Source organism: Neltuma alba, unplaced genomic scaffold (genome assembly GCF_004799145.2).
Source record: "Neltuma alba isolate B1F8T4 unplaced genomic scaffold, ASM479914v2 tig00003988_pilon, whole genome shotgun sequence".
In the NCBI taxonomy this organism is placed as follows: domain Eukaryota; kingdom Viridiplantae; phylum Streptophyta; class Magnoliopsida; order Fabales; family Fabaceae; genus Neltuma; species Neltuma alba.
The window spans coordinates 467501-486737 of record NW_021633509.1 but is presented as its reverse complement, the minus strand read 5'-3'; the positions used below and the strand labels follow the sequence as shown (position 1 = coordinate 486737).

The window sequence follows — 19237 nt, the reverse complement described above, 5'->3', positions numbered from 1 at the left end:
TATGCTGATGAATGATGATATGAATATGCCTATTGTCTTCGATATGAATAGGTTCATCAATATGGGTGTGTAGATCATCATCATGAGTATGTCAATCATTGCCATTGTGAATTTACTTTAAGAAAATGTTTATGTAATTTGATTTTAAGAAAAATTCATGTAGATTTTTAAAATAAAAGAGAGACATCTGTGATTTAGATTTGAATAAAGAAGAGGTTAGTGTATTACTTTGATTTTTTATATGGTAATTAATAATTATCATTGTCCGGAAAATAATTATTATCAAACTATAGACAAGAACAACTATTTACACCATCAACATGAACTAATTTCAGTGTTTATCATCTTGATAAGCACTCTAAACTCATAAGATCTAGACCATTTATATTTGATTTGAACAGTTCACATTTAAAATATTTAATTATTTATTTTTTAATAGAAAAATCTATTTTTTGAAAAATGGATAGTTAATAGATTATCTCTATTTTAAATTCTATACATATTAAAAAAATTATTTTGAATAAATAAGAATAAAAAATATTAAATCTGGACCATCCAAATAAAATATAAACTATACAAATCTGATGAGCTCAAAGTACTCATCATTTCTACACCCTTTTTACGCCATCAACCACAGTTCATACATCCACAGTATAACATATGGACACGAATTATAGATACATTTATTTTCAACTCACAAGGAAATACACACCATTTATATGGATTTCAGAGACACGAAACTGAGGGCAACACTGGAAAAGCAGCTCGTCAAGAGATATGCAACAACATCAATAGGTTGACACAATGAAAGGCATCCAAATGATCATTAAAACTATTGCCAATAAGTTGAAGTCATAAAATTTTCTACTTGCCAATGAAATTTGTCCATTCTTGTGCTAAATGAGATAGCGTCCTCGTAGAAGAACCATCTTCGCTTAGAGCTTTAGCAGCAGCATCTTTAAACACTTGAATTTTTGTTTGAAGTTCTCTGCCTTCATCACCTTCCATTAACATTTTCACAACTCTAGCAACTTCCTCTCTCATTACAATCCCATTCTTATTCTCATCACCTTTCGGCCTCACTGCAACTTTAAATTGTTCTGTTAGCATCACAGCATTCATCCTTTGCTCTGCAAATAATGGCCACACTATCGTTGGCTTGCCGTAAACGATAGCCTCAAGCGTTGAGTTCCAACCACAATGAGTCAAAAATCCACCAGTAGATTCATGTTTCAAAACTTCTACCTGTGGGGCCCATGATGGGACCACAAAGCCTTGACCTTTGGTTCTCTCTAGAAACCCTTTGGGCAAGAAGTCGAGGGGGTCCTCCTTTTGTGCGCTCAAATAAGCCGAATTGGCCACTCCACTGGGAGCCCTCAAGACCCACAAGAACTTATGGCCACTCATCTCTAACCCAAAGGCTAGCTCATCAAGCTGCTCTTGTGATAATGTTCCGCCGCTCCCAAAAGAGACGTATAGAACTGAGTTTCGTGGTTGATTTCCCAACCATGTTAAACACTTTGAATTGGACTCATCTATGCTTGTCGACATTGTCTGTATAATAGGCCCTACATGATAAACCAAAGGATGGTTATCACTTTCCTGTAGAGCTAGTGCTACCTCTCGTTCCAGATCTACGAAGCTGTTCGCTAGGATACCATCTGTTAAACGAAGTTGTTTGCATGCTTGAACAATTGTTTTGTAGCCTCCACTCGATCTTTCTAGGAATGGATCTGGGAGATCCTTTCCTTGAAAGCTTATGCAACCTGCACAAATTTTTAGATGTTATGCAATATTCAATTTAACTTGGAAGCATTTCCTCCAGAAAAATGTCTTTATGAAGTGAAAATTCAACATAAATTTATTTCGCAACCTGGGAGTTTCAAGGGTTGGGACAAGTCTCGGAACCCGGTAGGAACCATCTCATGATCCTCATCAAGCTCTGGAAAATGGAGGCACAAACATAGTGAAGTCGTTGAGGAAGGATATAAAACATATGACTTGAGTTTGAGTTCTTTCGCTATGTCTATTGCATCCATTGAGAAGAAATCAACAACCATAGCAACAAGGTGATAAGTTGGAGAATCAAATGAGCTCAAAGCATGACGAAGAGATGGAAGAGAGAGTGTCAAAGTGTTGTAAATTTGTGTTGGTGTGTCTTCATCTTTGAGGTCTTCCACGTTGACTTGAGGAAGAATAGTGAAGTCCATGTGTGGCGGGGCAGATTCCAAGATGGAAATCGTAATTGGAGAAGGTGGGCCAAGTGTAGGGATGAAGAAGATGAAGTGGAAGTGAGGTTGATGAACGGCGAGTCGTTTTGAGAATTCAATAAGTGGAAGGAGATGGCTAAAGCCTGGAGCCGGAACCATGGCTATGCAAGGCTTCTTTCTCTCCATGGAAGAGTGATATTGGAAGCTTGGGAAACTGGCGATGGATTTTTATTGAGAGCTTTTTATAGGATTTTTCTTTTTGATGATGCCTGTTCAAAGTTTTACCATTATAAGCTGGTCCAAAAAAGTTTTACCATTATAAAAGACAAAATAGACGGGACCCACAAAAATCAATGATGAGAAGTGTCATCCTCATAAATCCCTGGTTCTCTTGCCCCACGTTTTCTACAATACTTTCTCATCAAGGTCTTTTTGTCTTTTTGTTCCCCACAGGTCGTTTCCGTTTTTAGATGAAGGTATTTTATTATGGATTGTTTAAATATTTCATGAGGAACAATTGATATCCTTGAGTTTCAAACGATATTAGAATATGCAGATTGGACCCGCGAAACGTCAACAAGTGCCAATGTGGCATGCCTACGCGGAAAATGTCTTGGGTCAAAGGTGAATACCGCTTTATAACTTTAATTCTTGATATATAAGTTAGATAATCAATTTAAAACTACTAAAAAAATTAATAAATTAATTATTTATAATAAATATATGTTTTTTTTTAAAATTATCATATTTAGTCCCGTAGAATTCAATAAGTGGAAGGAGATGGCTAAAGCGAGGGGCTGGAACCATGGCTATGCAGGGACTCTTCCTCTCCATGCCAGGGTGATAGCGTGGGAGCTTGTAGACGAGCTAGCAACTAGACCCCCCTCTTTTTGCTTAATGATGGATGGATTTTGGATTTCTTTTTATGGCTTTTTATAGGATCTTTTTAGCTTTCCTTTTGTTCCCATTTATAAATATTAAAAAAAGAATAATTTTTTTTGTGACAAAAAAAAAAGAATAATTTTTCTTCATAGTAATATTGATTATGCATATTGTAACATTTCGGCTTTTTGAATAAAAACTAACTGCATAATTAACAGTTAGTTGAGGGCTAAACGAAATACTAACCTTAGAAAATAAATTAAAATTTAAAGTAATTTAGTAATTATAGAATTTGAAATGGTTTTTAGTTAATAATATTAGATTATCTTTGCCTAGAGATTGGCGTGTTACTGTCAACAGAACAAATAAAGAAACTTTAAAAGTCTTACTTATTATTTAGCTAAAACCTTTCACAGAGAGCGGAGATTGACTAGGAAAGTTAGATGCGGGGTTGTACTTCTGAAACTTTTTTTTTTTTTAATAATAACTGAAATCTTCCTTATAAGTAAAAGGATTAACCCCCCCTCTCTCTCATCAAGCCTAGCAGTACTTTTGCCACTCCCTATGAATAATGTTCCTAACATCATCATCCATGTCCCTGAAGAGGTGGTCCCCGTCACGTGCAGTTTATTTATTCTTCAATTAATAATTTTGCTCTTACTTAGTGAGATGTCACACCGGTTGAAAGCTCTGTCAATAAAAGAAGGGACAAAATATACGGCACTGATGAGTTGTCTCGGTCATCCTCATAAATCTCTTTCGTTCTCTGGCACTTTTTTCTGATTTCCCACAGTACCCTCGCATCAAGATTTTTTTTTTGTCTTTCCTTTGCCTGGCTTTCGTTTCTGTTTCTTTAAACGTGTTTTGATTCTTCTCAAGAAAAAAAGAGAGGCATTTTTATTCTTGAAATATGTCATGAAGAGCAATTGATATCTTTTAAAAACTGAAATGGTCTTGCATTAAAACCCTCGTATCCAACTTTTCTCTAAATTTCACAGTGTTTAGATAGAAACCAAACCACGATTTTAAAAATATTTTTACAATTTACAAAATAAATATATAAAAGAGTTTGTCTCGTTTTATATAAAAATGTTTTTAAGAAGGACTTTTGAGAGTTGCCAAATACCCTCGCAGAACCCCTCCGCACGTGCTGCTTCCATCCTGACGTACTGATCCGTCCACCTCCAAGTAAGTGCGGTTCCCATCCTCATTACTTACCTCCATTAACCATGATATTCTTTGAACGTTGAGGTTTTTTTTTTTTTTTTTTTGGGTAAGGTTTAAAGTATTTATTACTAGGGAGAAGGGAGGGGCTGGATGTGAATGGAGAGAGGTATTAATTTTTTTTGTGGAGTGCAATTTATTGAACCTATCTAACGAGTCAACGAGATAATTGAAGACGTGAGCAAAACGTGTTAAAAATCGAAACGTACCTCCATGCTGGGGCCACCAATGACGTGAAGGCCTGTAATTTGTATGCCAAATAATGGCCAGGCAATAACCTGCAAGAAGAGTTAGTACAAAGATATTTTGGTTCTGTGAGGGAAAAATTCCAAACTCAATTCATAGTTGCTTTGATGAAGGAAATGGGGAAGACTAGAGTAGCATAGCGGCAATTTCAAAGATAGTTTATGTGCTAAGAGAGAGTTTTTGAAGAGCTCTTTGTTTATGAGAAGTATTCAACAAAAAACAATGTAGAATTTCATAAACTCATCAAATAATAGGCAAGATTTCCTTGGATGGATAAAGCTAGAAGAAATGACCATTTTAGTCACAAGTTGACATCAAAACTCGTAATGTTTTCCAAGATCATGACTTCCTTCCAAAAATGAGTGATTCTGGATCTGTCTAACCATGTGTTAAGGATCAAAGCATAGGGCCAATGGCCTGTTATAACAAATAATTCCTGCACTCATATAAGCAGCTCTCCTCCATGCAGAAATAATTGAGCACTGTCATTTTTGACAAATTTACATGTGGATCAATCAGAAATTCTGCAATACGGAGAGAAAACAATTAGAAGTTAAACAGTATGTCCTTTAGTAACTCTGTGAGGTAAAATTGCAATATTTTCAAATCAATTGTCACTGGCGAACGTAGTCCTCATGGCCTTGGTTCTAATGCTTGAAGCTGGCCTCCAGGGTCCAAGTTTAGTTGCTGGAACCTTTTTTTTCCCCCCAAAAAAAAGGTCAATTCTCACCTAAGTAAAAAGTCTTACTCCAATGTGTTTCCTCAAGCAGGATAGCATTCAAGTCTCGAGTTAGTTCTGCAAAACCTTATCTGGCAGAAAAAGTACCAATACAAATCCAAGGAGGGGTAATCCTATTTCGGCTTACAGCAGCACAGAATAGACAAATTTTACATTTGCAACAACGCAGCAATCATCAACAAAGTTTATGCTTAACTCACTGTGAATAAACAGGGGAAATGCCCCCTCCTTCTATATTTTGAATTCCTAGTTTGACTATGAGGAAGATTTCATCCACAGACATGAAGTGTGGTTCCGGTCCCAACCAATGCTTCCTATCATGTTTTGCTGGCGTCAATGGTTTAAGCACCTGGGAGGATATTACCAGTGCCGGTTTGACCAGAACGAGTAAGCACTTCGAACTCTCCAGCAGTAAAAGATTGATCTTCCTTGAAAATGGGTCCTTTAAGTTCTACATACGCACAGTAGTCTGCTTCATATACTGTGGCATTCTTTAAGAAAGCAGCAAGAGCCACTCTAATTCATTCCCCTGCAAAGAGCACAAATCATTTACAATTCAAATTGGAACTCTTGCTACAAAAAAAAAAAAAAAAAAACGGAAGCAAATCAGATGACTGATTTGCATTTTCCCGAACAGTTAGGATCTATCCCCAGTTAAGTTGGTCAGTAATCAGTTTACCTCCTAGCGACAGAAGTGTATTATTTAGGCCCCTATGGTATATTTAAACACCCTTTGGTATTCAGCTCTAACAGATATAATCGTGTGTGTGACAAAGTGAAGAACAATTAGATTGTCAAAAGGATATTCACTAATACATTGAATAGTTTCAGTCTTCTCAAGCCATGTAGGTGACATTTCGAAACAGAGTATGAGCATAGTCCTAGTTTTAGTCTCACAGACATAAAATTGTTTACAATAGACTTCTAACGCTCAAACTATTAATTCCTATTTAAGAATCACAAGAGTAATTTCCTCAAAACCTCGTTGTAATTAAATAATAACATAGATCAGAAGAGGGTTCAATGGCACACAAATTTAAAGCAAAAGTGGCAAACTAATTTAGTGCCAAATCAAATAAGAGAGCAAACTATAATCCACCCTTTTTGTTTTATTAAAATCTTTATTCCCATGGTAAATTCTGTCATGCAAGGGGAGGTAAGAAGAAATCTGTTCATCATGAAAAGGTGCGTTTGCCAAAGGTTGAACGTAAAAGAAATTAGAACCTCACCATGTGTGACAAGCAGCAAGTTCTCGGATGATAATTATCTGCAAGGTCCTTAATCACTTGCTCATATCTAGCTCTTGTACCCAAAACTGGCTCTTCCCATTTGGGCAACTGGTGTTTATCAGGCAAAAATTCCATCAGTCACAATTAAAATCTGTAATTGCACAAACAGGTAACAGCCAACAAATTCTGAGTTCCAAAATATCAAGTCCTCAAGCCGTACTTCTTTATACGTCCTTTTTGCATTCTTATCCACTGTCCCAGCTAGGAGAATTGCTTCACGCTCTGCGACATCAAAACCCCAATTACCATCCTCGGGAGCCAATGCAGGACTGATAGCTTCTCTGCTCATCATCTCGCACAATCCAAGTTCAACAGAGACCTAAAGTTGGTTAAGACCAATAAGAGAGATAACTTTAGCACCTTATTGTTACCAGAAATTATTACTCGCATCATAAGTATATAAAATAAAGACACTCTCAATTCTATATATTAATCAAACCCATATTCTATTACGTATCCAAGCACATTTAACCAAGAAGCCAAGTCTGAAATGTTACTTGAATATGTACAAGTATTTCACACACACATATATAAATTATAGTAATTTATTAGAATGCAACAACCAATCAGAGGTAAATCTGTGTGTGAGCACTATTTTCACCAAAAGATTATTCCAATCATCCAATACACATGATTAACTAGTATAGTTTAGGATATCAACATACATGTATGACAAATAACCAGCTTAACTAATTTTCTTAATATTCAAATATAAGAGGTAGATAAATAATTTGGGAAGTTTATAAAAATTAGTTAAATTAGCTATTTATCACAAATGTGTGTTGATCTCCTTAAGCTAGCCTATTTAATTATGTGTACCCTTTGGTAGTAATCTCCTATAATCAATTGGGATATTTTGGGAGGAAAATGAAAAATAAGGAGAATTGAGGTCTTATATTTAAGACAAAGAAGTCTTTTGAATCAAAACCTTTTAGAAAGTTGACAAGATGAAGACATAGATACTTTTAAATCATATCTCTTGCCATGTCATTGCAGTTCTATGTACCTTGAATCCGAACAACATCTCGAGCTGTTAAATCTTGGTTGTTGACTAGGTTGACATTAATCATTTTGTTTTGTGACAGAAGGAATAGAGTTCAAAGACGCAGTTCTCTTGAATCCAAATATAAGGAAGTATCTCCATTTAAATTTACATCTCTCTCATTCACAGTATCATGATGAATCTTGGGATGCTTCAATAGATATTTTATCACATCAATTCGTCCCTTCATTGCGGCAATTTGAAGACTGTTCAGACCTTTATTATTCGACCAACGTCCAGCATTAGGCCGCTCTATTTCAGGCAACTTTTTGACCATTTTAACACTTCCCTTTTCGCAAGCGAGATGAATTGGAAGATTGCCATCTGAGTTTCGTTGAAAAGAAATCATGGAAGAAGTTTCTAACATTATACAAACTCCTTCCATGTAACTGAAGTATGTTGCATAATAAAGAGGAGTATTATTGTTGTTCTCTTCTCTTTGATACAATAACTCTTCCTTTGTATTAACGATCATCTTCAATAGGTCTTCACGCCAAAAAAAAAAAAAGAAAGAAAAAAACACATACATTAGGGAAAAAGTAAAACAAACACAATTAATTACTACTTCAGTCTTGTATAAGACTCGGTTGGCTAATTTAAGAAAATTAAGAATCCTAAAAAATATTGAATTATATTATATGTTACATGTTCACTTTAAAATACTTATATATATATTATTATTATTATTACTACATTATATATCAATTTATAAGATGGACAAATTAGTTTAGAGAACAATGATGAATATAATACTACTCCGGTCCTTAATGTAAGACTAAATTGATGAGTTGATATTGGTTTTATATGTAAGACCTATTTTATGTGTTTATTAATTTTACCCAAATTAACCCTATTGATATTCTCCTAATAATAATTAAGTAGGAGAAGGAGGAGGCAATTAAGGAAAGATGCTTTAGATGTTTTAGAAAAAATATATATTAACTAATTTAACTAACATCCTTAATCTACTCAAATTAGTTAATTAGATCTTACATAAAGAATTAGAAGAGTACTTTAAGGCAATTTATTTAAGTTCCGTAATCTCTCCAAATTACACTATAAAAAGGGTCTTATATTTAAAATCAGGAGAGTATAAAGTATTTCAAGAGTACACTTACCTTTATTTCGTTCTGATATTGCAACATGAAGTGGGGAGTCACCATCTGAAACAGCCTTACCCGAGGGGATTGGAATTTGACTCAAGGGAAGACGAAGAATATTCTTAGCCCTTGCTAGGACTGCTAAATACATTGGCGATCTACAACCATAATAATAGTTCCAAGTCCAATAAGAGGCCAGATCACTTTACTTACGTTCAGCTAAAAAGGAATGAACCACAGAATAATCCTTTCTCAAAACAGCTTCGTGCAAAGCCGTCCTCACATAATTGCTGCATCACATTAATTATAAGTTCCACTTTATCCATAGATTTAGCCTCCTCTTCAGATGTCTTAAAGTGCTTATCCAAGTCCAGAATTTTCTTAGCCGCGACAAGATTCTTAGCTCTTGCAGCAACATGAAGTGGAGAATCATCATTGATATTTGTCTGTTACAAAAGCTTAGGAGCAATAAGCCATACAACTTGTTCACTCCCATGTTGGGCTACAACATGAAGCAACGAATCGCTTGTGGGAGTGACAAGATTGAAAATGGCGTCGAAGTCAACCTTATTTTTTGTAGCTAATCAATATGATACTTTTCATAGACGACTACGTGCTATCAGTCTTTCCTTTATTCTTAATTTCACGTCAATACGAACATGAAAGACCAACCCATTCATAATTTAAACAAAGTTGTCACAAATAATTTATAATACTAACCATCAATAAAATATTATAACACGTATTAGAGCGCGTTACTTTGAAAGCTTAACTAAACAAATTTTTTTTTTTTATTTTGTGTCTAGATTATTCATCCAATAGTTTTAAAATCAATATATATTCTACATCATGCGAGAGAAGGCACATCATTACATTAAGAAATTATTTGCTACAGCCGGTGGCCACACTACGTTGGTTTAAAACTCAACCGACAAAAACTCCTCATGCATGGATTCAGTGGGCAAAGGGGTTGGACACGCTCATTGAGAAAGCGAGTTTTGCATTGGAAGAGACAGTTTTGAAGCCAATGTTTCAACTCGTAAATAACAGGATCCCCCATTCTAGTTTAAACTACAACGCTGGGTAGGATTGGGGTCAATGATTAGTTGTCCTGCTCTTAGATTGTGAGTGAGCCCAACCCTTTTCTTAAAATTTGTTCAACAAAAAAAAAACTCAATTGATAAAAATAATAAAACATTTTACTATGTCATTTGATCCTAATCCAATTTCCCAATTTTCTTTGACTGAACCAAACTTAGAAATGGAAAACATCATCCTAATATTCTCTAATTTGAATAAAGTTTCTCCGAAAGCAGTTTAATCCATTTGCGTTATTTCTGTTGTTTGACTAAAGAAGATGAAATGTATAGGCAATCCACTATTTTAAGTTTTGTAAGTATCTCTGAAGCTTAAAGCACAGCTTCTTCCTCAAATATGAGCCAATGAACTGAATTTATTACTCGCATCATAAGCATACATAATAAAGACACTCTCAATTCTACATATTAATCAAACCCATTTTCTATGACGTATCCAAGCACATTTAACCAAGAAGCCAAGTCTGAAATGTTACCTGAGTATGTACAAGTATTTCACACACACACATATAAATTATAGTAATTTAGTAGAAGGCAACAACCAATCAGAGGTAAATCTGTGTGGGAGCACTATTCTAATCAGCATCTGGAGTTTCTTTGTCTAATTAATCATCTAGCAGTGACTGCAAGAATCACACTGGAAAACCAGTGGCCATTTTCTATATATATAGACGATATGAGGTATTTCTCACTTTCTCATGTCCATCACAAATTCACAAATAACAAAATAGCACAATCTACATGCAAAGAGTACAGGAAGTTATCCAGTCCCTGTGGTTCTGTCCTACAGAAATTGTTCAAAGAGAAAAGAAGAATAATAATGATTGGAAAACGAGACTTGATCTGAGAGAAAACAAAAATACAGAACAGTGGTTGGAGTTGCTGCCAACTGAAGGGAGGACATAATCACAAACATAAAAGGGAATAACAAGGGATGAAATATAAGAAAGTCAGGTTTATTAAGAATGCTTGAACAATTGTTTTGTAGCCTCCACTCGATCTTCCTAGAAATGGATCTGGCAAATCCTTTCCTTGAAAGCTTATGCAACCTGCAGAAATCTTTAGATGTTAATACAATATTCATTTTCACTTGAAACATTCCCCCCAGAAAAATGTCTTTATGGAGTGAAAATTCAACATAAATTTATTTCGCAACCTGGAAGTTTCAAGGGTTGTGACAAGTCTCGGAACCCAGTTGGAACCATCTCATGATCCTCATCAAGCTCTGGAAAATGGAGGCGCAGAGATAATGAAGTCGTTGATGAAGGAAATAAAAGATATGACTTTAGTTTGAGTTCTTTTGCCATGTCTATTGCATCCATTGAAAAGAATCAACAAACATAGCAATAAGGTGATGAGTTGCAGAATGGAATGAGCTCCAAGCATGACGAAGAGATGGAAGAGAGAGGGTGACAGTGTTGTACAATTGTGTCGCTGGGTCTTCAGCTTTGAGGTCTTCCATGTTGATTTGTGGAAGAATAGTGAAGTCTATGTGTGGCGGGAGAGATTCCAAGATGGAAATCGTAGTTGGAGAAGGAAGGCCAAGCGTAGGGATGAAGAAGATGAAGTGGAAGTGAGGTTGATGAACGGCAAGTCGTTTTGAGAACTCAATAAGTGGAAGGAGATGGCTAAAGCCTGGAGCTGGAACCGTGGCTATGCAAGGCTTCTTTCTCTCCATGGAGAAGTGATATTAGAAGCTTGGGAAACTGGCGATGGATTTCTGTTGAGACCTTTTTACAGGATTTTTCCTTTTTAACGTTTTAACTTTTAACTTTCTTTTTCTCCTCATTTCTAAATAAAGAATAATCTTTCATCATAATAATATTGATGATGCTTGTTCAAAGTTTTACCCATAAAAAATTAGACATGCAAGTATTTATTAGTGGACGATCTGTAAATATCTTTATAATCGTTCTCTGAGTCTAGAGATATGTTTTGACCTTAGTGAGCTCCTCCTAGACCCAACTCACCTAACTTTTTACGGACCCACATAAACTATTGATAAGGAGTGTCATCCTCATAAATCTCTTTCGTTTTCTACAATACTTTCTTATCAATATCTTATTGTCTTCCTTTTTCCCCGCCTCTCGTTTCCGTTTTTTCTAAAGGTATTTTATCATATCGTTTAGATATCTCATGAGGAACACTTGATATCCTTGAGTTTCAAACAACAGTATAATATGTAGATTGGACCCGCTAAACGTCAACATGTGGCATGCCTACCCAGAAAATATCTTTGGGTCACAGGTGAACACCGCTTTATCAGTTTGATTGTTAATATATGAATTAGATAATTAATTTAGAGATACTAAGAAATTAATTAAATTAATTATTTATAATAAATATGTATTAATTTTTTCAAATTATCGTATTTAATTATGTACGTTAGAGTCACCCTGAGTGGAAACTAATTACAATTAATAGGGATATTGTAAGAAAAATTATACATATTTAAGAGACAAAATAGCTTGAAATATTATATTTACGATTAAATTTAATATTTAACTAGTTCATATACTAAGAATAGGAGGTTGCGGTAAAGTTAATAAAGTTAGGAATGTTTGGATCAAATGGTTATGTTCACACTTAAATTGAGTTAACATATATGTAGAATTTTGCTGTGGGGGGCTTATGGAAAATTATTATGTTGGTCTTAGAATTGTCCTAACCCACTCTCTCACAATTAAGTTGAATCTTTTTCATCATGGTAGACCTTTTTCTATAATGACATAGTGTACTTTTAAATTCTGTAATCATAGATCGTTTTCTATTTAACCATGGTTAGTATTTAAATATTGAGTTTTTTTTTCCCTTTTCTATTATGTTTGACGTTTCGAAATTGATTTTCAAACTTTGTACCATGAGAATCATTGTTCTTTGAGTTTTTAAATCTTTTTTATGACCATAATAAAGTACTTAAATAAATTATTTATACATGGTTTTAGGATGGAGAAGATTGATGCAGATTAAGAGGTAGCAGAAAAGGCAAAGGAAGGAGGGACGGGCATGACGAAGGAACGTCGGCGAGCTCGACGCCGGCAATATCAAACGAGATTAGTTGGAATATGGATTTCATTTGGATTTGGGTCCTCTCAAAATGCTTTTTCTCCTTTTCCTTTCAAAATTCTTTCTCCGTCATTAGGTCAACACATGGATAGTTGAGGTGTAATATCTTATAAATATTATTACAATATAATAAATAAATTTAAAACTATTAAAATTTAATTTGGACGCTTTATACCATAGTATAAAAAAATTTCATTTATAAAATATTTTAATAATAGCTATATAAAATATTGCATATCAACCACATCGTTTTGATCTAAAGGTGGATAAGAGATTTTGAGAAGAAAAGAAGAAAATTACACAAGTCCAATATAATATAGCCGCAACTTGAATCATAGTATTTGAGGTCATTTTCCTTATATAATGTAATATTGCCTCCAGTTCTAATTATAAAATCTCGTTTATATATTATAAATAAGGTCTTATAATTAGGACCGGAGCTAGTATCTTTTACCTTACTTCGAACCAATCAAATACTTTAAAATATCAAAATCCTTCTCTATAATTCTCTACCTAATTAAATGGATTCTTGAGTCTCATTTTTCCCTCTCTTGTTTTTTGGGCACAATGCTATTCCTAAAGGGTGTGTCTATAGAAAGTCTCAAATATACACAACGAAGGTCAGTCAGCATTTTAAGTCCACTCTGCAGATGGCGCATTTATATAATGGACTCATTATTGGGGCCACCAAAATTATCATTAAAAAAAGCCAAACAACTGAAGTAAACATATTCTACTTGCTAATCAAATTTGTCCATTCCTGTGCCAAAATAGACACCGTTCTCGTAGATGAACCATCTTCACTTAGAGCTTTCGCAGCAGCATCTTTAAACACTTGAATTTTCCTTTGAAGTTCTCTGCCTTCATCTTCCATTAATATTTTCACAACTCTAGCAACTTCCTCTCTCATTACAGTCCCATTCTTATTCTCATCACCCTTCGGCCTCACTGCAACCTTAAATTGCTCAGTTAGCATCACTGCGTTCATCTTCTGCTCTGCAAATAATGGCCATACAATCATTGGCTTCCCATAGACGATGGCCTCAAGTGTTGAGTTCCAACCACAATGAGTTAAGAATCCACCAGTAGATTCATGTTTGAGAACTTCCACCTGTGGGGCCCATGACGGGACCATAAAACCTTGATCTTTGGTTCTCTCTAGAAACCCTTTAGGCAAGAAGTCGAGGGGGTCCTCCTTTTGTGCACTCAAATAAGCCGAATTGGCCACTCCACTTGGAGCCCTCAAGACCCACAAGAACTTGTGGCCACTCATCTCTAACCCAAAGGCTAGCTCATTAAGCTGCTCTTGTGATAATGTTCCGCCGCTCCCAAAAGAGACGTATAGAACTGAGTTTCGTGGCTGATTTCCCAACCATGTTAGGCAGTCTGAATTGGACTCATTTATGCTTGTCGATCTTATCTGTGTAATAGGCCCCACATGATAAACCAAAGGATGGTTATCACTTTCCTGTAGAGCTATTGCTACCTCTCGTTCCAAATCTACGAAGCTGTTCACTAAGATGCCATCTGATAAGCAAAGTTTTTTGCATGCATGAAGAATTGTTTTGTAGCCTCCACTCGATCTTTCTTGAAGTGGGTCTGGGAGATCCTTGCCTTGAAAGCTTATGCAACCTGCAGAAATTTTTAGATGTTAATACAATATTCAATGCAGCTTGAAGTATTTCCACCATATGGAGAGTGAGAATTCAAAGTAAATTTATTATGCAACCTGGAAGTTTCAGGGGGTGTGACAACTCTCGAAACCCAGTAGGAACCATCTCGTGATCCTCATCAAGCTCTGGAAAATGGAGGAACAAAGATAGTAAAGTCGTTGATGAAGGATATAAAAGATATGACTTGAGTTTGAGTTCTTTTGCTATGTCTAATGCATCCATTGAGAAGAAATCAACAACTAGAGCAACAAGGTGATGGGTTAGAGAATCAAATGAGCTCAAAGCATGATGAAGAGATGGAAGAGAGAGTGTGACAGTGTTGTAAATTTGTGTTTCTGGGTCTTCAGCTTTGAGGTCTTCCATGTTGATTTGAGGAAGAATAGTGAAGTCTATTTGTGGTGGGACAGATTCAAAGATGGAAATCGTAGTTGGAGAAGGCGGGCCAAGTGTAGGGATGAAAAAGATGAAGTGGAAGTGAGGTTGACGAACAACGAGTCGTTTTGAGAATTCAATAAGTGGAAGGAGATGGCTAAAGCCAGGAGCTGGAACCATGGCTATGCAGGGACTCTTTCTCTCCATGGCAGAGTGATAGCATGGGAGCTTGGAAACTAGCCAGCAACAAGACCACACTCTCTTCTTAATGATGGATGGATTTTGGATTTTCTTTGATGGCTTTTTAGAAGATCTTTTTAGCTTTCCTTTTGTTCCCATTTATAAATAATTAAAAAAAGAATAATTCTTTCTGGTGACAAAAAAAGAATTTTTCTTCGTAGTAATATTGATTATGCATATTGTAAAATTCGGACTTTCTGAATAAAAACTAATCCACAATTAACAGTCAGTTGAGGGCTAAACGAAATACTAACCTTAGAAAATAATTTATAATTTAAAGTAATTTAGTAATTATAGAATTTGAAATGGATAAAAGTGATTTCAAAATTGTGGTTTTAGTTAATAATATTAGATTATTTTTGCCTAGAGATTGGCATGTTACGGTCAACAGAACAAATACAGAAACTTTAAGTCTGACTTATTATTTAGCTAAAACCTTTTACAGAGAGCAAGCTTTTATATCATTGATCAAACCCCTTTTTTAATCGAGAGAAGGAGATAGACTAGGAAAATTAGAGGCGGGCTGAAATCTTCCTCATAAGTAAAATAAATAAATAAACCTCACTCATGAAGATCCACCTTTTTAAAAAAATGAAGATTGATGAAGAATATAAAAATTAGTTTCCATCTCATGAGAAGCCTTGGCCAAGTAATCAATACTGAAAAGATTTTTCCTAGCCGTATTTTTGCCACTCCCTATGAATAATGTTCCTAACATCATCTGTGTGGTCAATGTGACGTACTTCTGAAACCTTGAGTTGCAGTTTATATATTCTTTAATTTTGCTCTTACTTAGTGAGGTGTGACACATGCTGAAAGTTTTATCTGTAAAAGAAAGGACAAAATATATGGGACCCTCATAAATTATTCATGAGTTGTGGCGGTCATACTCACAAATCTCTTTCGTTCTCTAGCACCTTTTCTGATTTCTTACAGTACTCTAGCATCACGAGTTGTTTGGTCTTCCCTTCGCCCACCCTTCGTTTCTGTTTCTTCAAAGGTATTTTTATTCTTGAAGTATGTCACGAAGAGTAATTGATATCTTTAAATACAAAAAAAAGCTATGTCCTTGAATGTGCCCTAACCCACTCTTTAAGATATTTTGAAGATTAGATTGAATGTTTTTCTATCATGCAGACTTTTCTTACCATAGTAGTGTTTTGTGAAATTTTATAATCATATTCATCTAGTTCTAAATATAAGACCCTTTTTAATAATATAATTTACATTACAAAAAAAGGTTTATATTTAGGACTGAAGGAGCAATTCATTTTCTATTTAATCATGATATTCTTTGAACATTGAGTTTTCTTTTCTTTTCTTTCTTTTCTTTTCTTTTCTTTTTTTTTGGTTTCCTTAGGTTTAAAGTCTTTATTAGTAGGGAGAAAGGAGGAGTTGGATGTGAACGGAGAGAGGTATTAAGATTTTTTTTTTTTTTTTGTGGAGTGCAGTGTATTGAACCCATCTAATCAGTCAACAAGATAATTGAAGACATGAGCAAGACGTGTTAAAATTGAAACCTACCTCCATGCTGGGGTCACCAATGGCGTGAAGGCTTGTAAGTTGTATGCCAATAATGGCCAGGCCATAACCTGCAAGACGAGTTAGTACAAAGATATTTTGGTTCTGTGAGGGAAAGATTCCAAACTCAATTCATAGTTGCTTTAATGAAGGAAATGGGGAAGACTAGAGTAACATAACAGCAATTTCAAAGATAGTCTGTGTGCTGAGAGATAGTTTTTGAAGAGCTCTCTTTGTTTATGAGAAGTATTCAACAAATAAAACAACGTAGAATTTCATAAACTCATCAAATAATAGGCAAGATTTCCTTGGATGGATAAAGCTAGAAGAAATCACCATTTCAGTCAGAAGTTGACATCAAACCTCGTAATGTTTTCCAAGATCAAGACTTTCTTCCAAAATGCGTGATTTTCGATCTGTCTAACCGTGTTTCAAGAATCAAAGCATAGGACCAATGGCCTATTACCACAAATAATTCCTGTACTCATATAAGCAACTCTCCTCCATGTAGAAATAATTGAGCACTGTCATTTTGGACAAATTTACATGTGGGTCCATCAGAAATTCCGTAGTACAGAGAGAAAACAATTAGAAGTTAAACAGTATATACTTTAGTAACTCTGTGAGGTAAAATTGCAATATTTTCAAGGGAAAATCACTAATAGCTCCCACAGAAGGCAATTTATTACTCTGAGGTCCCACGAAATGTCAAAATCACTGACAAGTCCCAAGGGACCTCAGAGTAATATTTTCATTTTATAAAATGACATTACTGCCCCTCATATTCTAGATTCACATTTGCTCTGTCATTACGATTTACAACCTCAGCAGCGACTATTAACAACCTAATGAGAGGCGTTAACAACCCTAGCAGTATCCGTTAACAACTTACTTTATAAATTATATAACCTCTACATAAGAGTAAATTATAACCAAATAATATAATACAACAACTTTAAACATTAAAATGGGAAGCTTTTTGATATCATTAAGAATTTTAACTAGATCCAATAGGATTATAGTAATATTTTAATGCGAAGATCCATTTACAACCTCAACAGTGACTATTAATAACCGAATGAGAAGGCATTAACAACCTAAGCAGTATCAGTTAACAACTTACTTTATAGAATATATAACCTCCGCATAAGAGTAAATTATAACTAAATAGTATAATACAACAACTTTAATACTAAAATGGAAAGCTTTTTGATATCATTAAGAATTTTAACTAAACCCAATAGGATTATAGCAACATTTTAATGCGAAGATCCATTTACAACCTCAATGGTGAGTATTAATAACCCAAAGAGAGCTGTTGACAATCTAAGCAGTATCTATTAACAATTGACTTTATAGGATAATATAACCTCTAACAACTATATAAGATTAACTTTAAGACTATTTAGTTATAGTTTAGTTAGTTATAGTTAGAAGTTATATTATCCGATAAAGTTAGTTGTTAACAGACACTGCTAAGGTTGTTAACAATTCTCCTTAGGTTATTAATACTTACTGTTGAGGTTGTAAATGGATTTTCGCATTAAAATGTTGCTATAATCCTATTGGGTTTGGTTAAAATTCTTAATGATATTAAAAAGCTTCCCATTTTAGTGTTAAAATTGTTGTATTATACTATTTGGTTATAATTTACTCTTACGCGGAGGTTATATAATTCTATAAAGTAAGTTGTTAACGGATACTGCTTAGGTTGTTAATGCCTTCTCATTCGGTTGTTAATAGTCGCTATTGAGGTTGTAAATGGATCTTCGCATTACAATATTACTATAATCCTATTGGATTTAGTTAAAATTCTTAATGATATCAAAAAGCTTCCCATTTTAGTGTTAAAGTTGTTGTATTATACTATTTGGTTATAATTTACTCTTATGCAAAGGTTATATAATTCTATAAAGTAAGTTGTTAACGGCTACTGCTTAGGTTGTTAATGCCCTCTCATTCGGTTGTTAATAATCGCTGTTGAGATTGTAAATGGATATTCGCATTAAAATATTACTATAATCCTATTGGATCTAGTTAAAATTCTTAATGATATCAAAAAGCTTCCCATTTTAGTGTTAAAGTTGTTGTATTATATTATTTGGTTATAATTTACTCTTATGTAGAGGTTATATAATTCTATAAAGTAAGTTGTTAACGGATACTGTTAGGGTTGTTAACGCCCTCTCATTAGGTTGTTAATAGTCGCTGCTGAGGTTGTAAATCGTAATGACAGAGCAAATGTGAATCTGGAATATGAGGGGCAGTAATGTCATTTTACAAAACGAAAATATTACTCTGAGGTCCCTTGGGACCTGTCAATGATTTTGACATTTCGTGGGACCTCAGAGTAATAAATTACCTTCTGTGGGACCTGTTAGTGATTTTCCCTATTTTCAAAGTAATTGCCACTGGCGACCGTGGGCCTCGTGGCCTAGGTTCTGATGCTTGAAGCTGGCCTCCGGGTTCCAAGCTCAGTTGCTGGAACCTTTTTTTTTTTTAAAGAAAAAAAAAAGTCAATTCTCACTTAAGTAAA

The 19237-nt window shown here is 34.7% G+C and overlaps 2 protein-coding genes and 1 pseudogene across 2 annotated transcripts; all 3 read right to left on the bottom strand.

The window, feature by feature from the left end:
- Positions 1–655: 655 nt before the first annotated feature.
- LOC114743252 (hydroquinone glucosyltransferase-like) lies at positions 656–2459 on the bottom strand. Its single transcript, XM_028931451.1, has 2 exons — positions 1874–2459; positions 656–1766 (listed from the first exon to the last, which is right to left on the bottom strand). Exons 1-2 carry the CDS (start codon positions 2394–2396, stop codon positions 865–867), a joined length of 1425 nt encoding a protein of 474 aa, XP_028787284.1. The 5' UTR covers positions 2397–2459; the 3' UTR covers positions 656–864.
- Positions 2460–5642: 3183 nt separating this feature from the next.
- LOC114743283 (uncharacterized) lies at positions 5643–8883 on the bottom strand (annotated as a pseudogene).
- A 4745-nt stretch (positions 8884–13628) lies between these two features.
- On the bottom strand, positions 13629–15147 carry LOC114743282 (UDP-glycosyltransferase 72B1). Its single transcript, XM_028931485.1, has 2 exons — positions 14625–15147; positions 13629–14527 (listed from the first exon to the last, which is right to left on the bottom strand). Exons 1-2 carry the CDS (start codon positions 15145–15147, stop codon positions 13629–13631), a joined length of 1422 nt encoding a protein of 473 aa, XP_028787318.1.
- Between the last annotated feature and the right edge of the window lie 4090 nt (positions 15148–19237).